Source organism: Sinohyriopsis cumingii, chromosome 6 (assembly GCF_028554795.1).
Source record: "Sinohyriopsis cumingii isolate HCF-2022 chromosome 6, ASM2855479v2, whole genome shotgun sequence".
Taxonomy (NCBI): Eukaryota; Metazoa; Mollusca; class Bivalvia; order Unionida; family Unionidae; genus Sinohyriopsis; species Sinohyriopsis cumingii.
This window is the reverse complement of record NC_142966.1, coordinates 45,630,101-45,636,100: the sequence shown is the minus strand read 5'-3', so window position 1 is coordinate 45,636,100 and position 6,000 is coordinate 45,630,101. Positions and strand designations below refer to the sequence as shown.

General features: G+C 33.0%; 1 protein-coding gene across 3 annotated transcripts in view; it reads right to left on the bottom strand.

Annotated features, from left to right (window-relative positions):
* Positions 1-6,000, bottom strand: part of LOC149796847 (receptor-type tyrosine-protein phosphatase gamma-like) — a 117,902-nt gene that overhangs the window by 61,844 nt on the left and 50,058 nt on the right. For all 3 annotated transcript variants that reach the window (XM_089961482.1, XM_089961483.1, XM_089961484.1), the window contains exons 5-6: positions 4,506-4,646; positions 2,346-2,486 (exon numbers count right to left, since the gene is read on the bottom strand). In XM_089961482.1, coding sequence (XP_089817608.1) covers positions 2,346-2,486; positions 4,506-4,646 — 282 coding nt within the window. The remainder of the gene's footprint in view (positions 1-2,345; positions 2,487-4,505; positions 4,647-6,000) is intronic.

Here is a 6,000-nt window from a genome sequence, read left to right as displayed (position 1 = left end):
ACAAATTGCATGATACCTAAATTCCGTTTAATTAGTTGAAGCCGAACGTTAAAATAACAGTATTGAAAAGTACGCAGATGCCTGTTCACCTGACCACACAGAATTCTGGTAATATTCATAATCAAAGAAAGAAAGGCAATTATATTTATAGCTTAAAGTACATTTTGTATAAGCATCTGTTTCGAGGTTTTAGCTGTCAATATAATACCTTTTCCTAAGCCCTATGACATGGTTAACATATTTACTGCAAAGATCTGAATGTTTTAGTACATGTCTATACATCGTCTCTTTATAATCAAATTATATATATTCAAATCAGCATGATATGTGGAAACACTAGATTTTTTACTCATTCTTATTTTATACACTCTTACTATGGAGATTGATGTGAATTATTTCCATAAGCTCCCTAGTTTTCAAAGGTAATGTTAACACAAAAAAAAAACAAAGAAAAAGAAGGAAACAAAAAATTTATCCTGTATAACATTCAAGCAAACATATTAATATTCCATCCATAAATAATCTTCAAAATAGAAAATTAAAACGATTTTCTTTTCCACGGAACATTTATGCCTCGAGATCAGCGATGCAGAACGAGTATATGTATTATATTTATTTATCAAGGGAATACATGTAGGTCTCACTTAATTTTAGATTCAAAGCAGGTTTCGTGCCTTTCCTTATAGTTTGCTTTGTAATCATTACGTATGATAGATAATAATGGATAATAGACTTTATCGTAGAAAATTAGATCGACATTGACCTCGGTGTCACTACAAATCAGAAAAAAAGTTGATAAATATATTAGGACAGAAATTTTTAGTACAAGTAATAAGATTGAAATTTTCTCTAAATTGTATTAAAAGTAAGTTTTGATTAATTTATATTGAAAGTAATTTTCTATTAAAATATATTGACATTAAATCCATTTATTTCGGTATTACAATTATATACTATTTAACAAAGATTGCGCCCTTATGAACAAATACACAACCGTCTTATGCATGCATTTCGCTTGTATCATAGAGTCAGCAAACACTACTCTCGCTAAGTTGTGTACGTTACCGCATTGCGGAAGCCTAACATTCCTGACTAAGCTATCAGCTCTGTGGTAGAATTGTCTGTCTAATGACGTACATAAACCCAGACGATAATCTTTACGAGACTATGAAGCCTCACACTGGGATGCTGGCGATCACAAGAGCTAGGCACATGTCCATATTTGGCTTTGTCCTAAGAAACTGATATAAAAAGCCCCAGCCCAAGGGCACTCCAGTTTGTTCACCAGAAACTCAAACAGACTTCTGTCTTTACATGTAAGAACATCGTCTATGTACAATTTTTCATATAGTGTAAGGATTTTTAGTGTTATAAGAATTTTTAGTGTTAAGATGTTAATCTAACATCAGTATGTTTTAACATTAGATTATTTTAATATTTCTTTATTATTCGTTAATATCATGTATAGGAAAGTTTAATTGTTTGAAGAACTTATATTTACTTGTAATTATATTATTGATTATAGTAAAAAGCAACGTTCACTACCAACTTCATACTCAGTAATAGTTAATTTAGAAATAAAATACTCTTTAAATAATAGAGTTTAATATGTTGATATTTTAGAATAAATTCAGCAACATATATTTCAATTACAGTATTAGTATGAAATATTGAATTTTAGATGCTTTTGCTATCGCAAATTTATTCGATATTTAATTATCTCTATTATATTTTCAAAAGCAGAAATTATACAATGTATGATGCTGGTAAGTGAAATAATATCGTAGTTTTATATGTATCTCTTATATCCGTCATTTAAGCTTATGTCGTTTGATATTGGAATGTAATTTTATATGTTGAGTGTTTCAATAAAAGTTTGTTCGCCAGAAACTCAAACAGGTTTGTGTCATTACAGCATCCCTAGCACCTCTCGCAAGCCAATTCCCCAGCTGTAGCCACATCTTTATCGTCAAGTGACACCTCTTTCAAGAGGATTGAAATTCGTCTTCCTCTCTCTCTCTCTCTCCGTTGGGTTTTGAAAACAGCTTGAGATAGAGTTTATGAGACGATTCATCTCATAAAAAATATAGTAGGCCACCAAAAAGTGTAAATGATTTCTAAAATTGGGAAATGTAAAATGTATATACTTCATTCAATAAACTTTAATATTCGAATTTATCTTTATTGAAGTCACTATATTTTCTTCAATTTGAATTTTTCCTTTTTCCCGAAGATTCCTTAATAAGTATTACGATAAAAAAAATATCTGAAGCACTACCAGTTGCATTTTCTGAGACTTGATATAAAATGAAATATATTATGCAGGCATATGTAATGTAACTGACCAATTTTGCATGTATCACCCTGCCATCCTGCTTCACATCCACCAATGCAGTATCCATTCGTGACGAAACAACTATCATTTCCTCCATAACATCTTCCACATGTCTCGTTGCATCCATAACTGTAAGTTCCGTTTTTGCATTCTGGCGAAAACAGTGCATTCGATGATTATTAAATGGAAACTCGTCAAATCACATTAAGTATGACATTCAACATAACTAAACCAATTTCATATGTAACGAATGCGATAGAAACTTTATACATGGTCCAGAACCTTATATCCCAGCTCTGCCTTGTCATTTAAATAGGGTATACGACCTTAAATACCCGTTCCTCCCTTCTATTTCATTGTTGTCCATAACATTAAATAATCTCTCTTCCCTGCCATTTAAATATGGTATATACCTTTAGCACTACTTTTACTTTTATGTATATGCCTTACTGAAAATTTGCTCATAATTCAGTCGTACGTTTGGTCACAAACTACTGCTACTTATTTGATACGTGTATTCGATATCACATATTCAGCTCATGATTGGATTGCATGGGTTTCATCAAATATTCCTTGAAGTAAAATTTGCTTTCATAAAATTTCAAGCAATGCAATTTCTCGAGCAGCTTATGTAGCTGCTGGTTTTACCATTACAAGAGAGCAAATTAAATTTAGTCTTGAGTGCAATGTTGCTCGTTTTACCATTACAAGAGTGCAAATTAAATTTAGTATTGATTGCAGTGTTGCTTGTTTTACCATTACAAGAGTGCAACTTAAATTTAGTCTTGAGTGCAGTGTTCCTTGTATTACCATTACAAGAGTGCAAATTAAATTTAGTCTTGAGTGCAGTGTTGCTTGTTTTACCATTACAAGAGTGCAGATTAAATTTAGTATTGATTGCAGTGTTGCTTGTTTTACCATTACAAGAGTGCAAATTAAATTTAGTCTTGAGTGCAGTGTTGCTTGTTTTACCATTACAAGAGTGCAACTTAAATTTAGTCTTGAGTGCAGTGTTGCTTGTTTTGCCATTACAAGAGAGCAGATTAAATTTAGACTTGAGTGCAGTGTTGCTTATTTTACCATTTACCATTACAAGAGTGCAGATTAAATTTAGTCTTGAGTGCAGTGCTGCTTGTTTCACCATTACAAGAGTGCAAATTAAATTTAGCCTAGATTGCAGTGTTGCTTGTTTTACCATTACAAGAGTGCAAATTAAATTTAGTTTTCATTGCAGTGTTGACCAATCGATGTTAGATTGGCTTGTTTTAAAATGTTAATGTACTTTTGCAAATTTTCGTTTAACATCTGCACTTTGCGTTACAAAATTTACAAAATGTTAAGCTAAAGTTGACGTTTATACAGTACATCTTGCATTTCGCATGTGTCATTCACGAATGCAGTGAAACCCTGAATAGTATATATCTGGGGGTTTTTTTTGTAAAATTTGCTCAAGATTGCTCAAGATTTTTGCAACAAACTACTAGTAATGATTTATTACTCTATTCCTTGTCACATATTCAACACAATGTGACGTGAGTTTCCTCTAATATTATCTTTAGGAGTGCTTGCTTTCATAAATTAACGCACTGATAAATACAATTCATCGAGCAAGTTATCTAGCTCTTTATTAAATCATAAAAAGAGTGCAAATTCAAATTTAGACTCCCTTGTCGTGTTAAAAGCTAATCTCAGCTTTCATTTTTTAATTCAGTCTTTGAAGTAGATATCAACAACCGGCGATGCCTATGCGGTATCATATTAACGGTAGTCGAACCTTAATGCACTTCTTGTGACGAATGTACTTCTTGTTTGCCATGCCCTAATTCTAAATCCATGCTCCTGATCCAAGTTTTTACTTGCTGTCTCCTTACGAGAATTTATTGATTTAAATTTCAGGGCAACACCGCAAGTAGGTATACTTGAAAGATATGGCAGACATTTGACTGTGCAAGTGAATAATTTATTTGGCAACAGAAAGGGCTACTGTTAAGAGATAAACACAAACGTAATTGGTATAAAGTTATACTAACAATATGTAAAATTTAAAATCAATAAAATCATTTACAATTTATATGTGGACAATATGTAAAAAAATAGAAACTTTTCTATGAATTGTACTGTCGTTTACAATTATAAATTGTAAATTTCTTCTGTAGAAAAAAAATCATACTCTGTTTGCATGTGATGCCCTGCCATCCCTCAATGCAACCGGTCGTGCAATATCCATCCCTCATTGAACAACTTCTGTTGCCACCGAGACAGTTACCGCATGTTTCGTTGCATCCATAGCCATATGTTCCGTTTTCGCATTCTGATTCAACGAGAATACGTAAAGTATGTACGAGATTCTTGTTCTTATGTTGACTTTGATAAAAATAATTATTCCTTAATGATAGAATATTTGAAACAATTTTTTCCGCAACATAACATCACTGGAATTTTTGTGATTATAACAAAATCTAGTATGAATCCTCATACTGATAGGACATTAAAAGCCAGATATTTATTGTCAACGATTCTTAGAGTTATGGCCCCTGTCTGTATATTCTATTGACTGTCAATGCCGCAGCAAGAAGGTACGAAGGATTGTTGCATTTCAACTAAATGTGTCGTGCTTATTTATACCGTTGAGACCGTGAATATATCCTGATTTGAGCGTTCTGCGACTTACTTTAGGAGTGTAATATCTTCTGTTTGACCTTCCTACGGTCTTGGTTTGTACGGCATACCATAACCTAACAAGGCTGAGTTGCGACTTATGTGGATTTGACCTTTATTCCAAGGTTGCACAACATCATTTGCAAACCATGTTTCATTTTTCTTCTATCCTCCTGACATTTATGACTGCAGCGTTACTTTAATTAGAATATTTAAATTTAAGCCAAATTTTCCATGCAACCTTACATTGCTAAGAGCATTAACTGATTAGATTTGCAGTATTCTACAACTCTTTAAGATTAGTTATAACCCGTGCTATTGAATCCTTCTAACTTTGGTTTTTGCAGTGTAACACTAGAAAGGATTGTTGATTTCAATATAATGTAGCATTCACCTTCATCTTCATAAGAGCTTGTATGAATTTGATTTCTTTGTGTTCAGTGGCATCATTATGGGAGTTATGCACCGACCCACTCCATCTATACCAGTTTTTGCATCACTGTTTTAATGCGGATATATATATTAAGCCGTTTGAATTTCCAGGGCTCTGTATTATCATTTAGCAAACTTATGGCCGCTAATTATTCATCTACCTGACTTTGGATTTTTCAGTATTACTTTATCAATGTTCGTTAGGTTTCAAATACATCGGGCATGCGGCTTTGTATTGATATAACCTTGCCCTTTTCGGGGTTTTATTGTCGCATAATTGCCCTAAGGAATTTGACCCAAATTTATCAAGCACGTTTATACTGATGAAATCTTGAATGAGTTGGATGTCCAACATTCCAAAACATCATTCGGAGGAGTAACGGTACCGCAATATCCATTTTCTCTTGACTCTGGTTCCCGAACACAAGTTTCTTATTTTTTTAAGGCCCTGTCGAAACATGGTATTGAGCGGGGCCGTTTCCTATGCTCTCGTCGATGATAACTTTAGTTTTACTATCCCTCGTCAACATATCTGACAGAAGAAAACGTTGTCGCTGTCAATCTAAGGTTCCCTT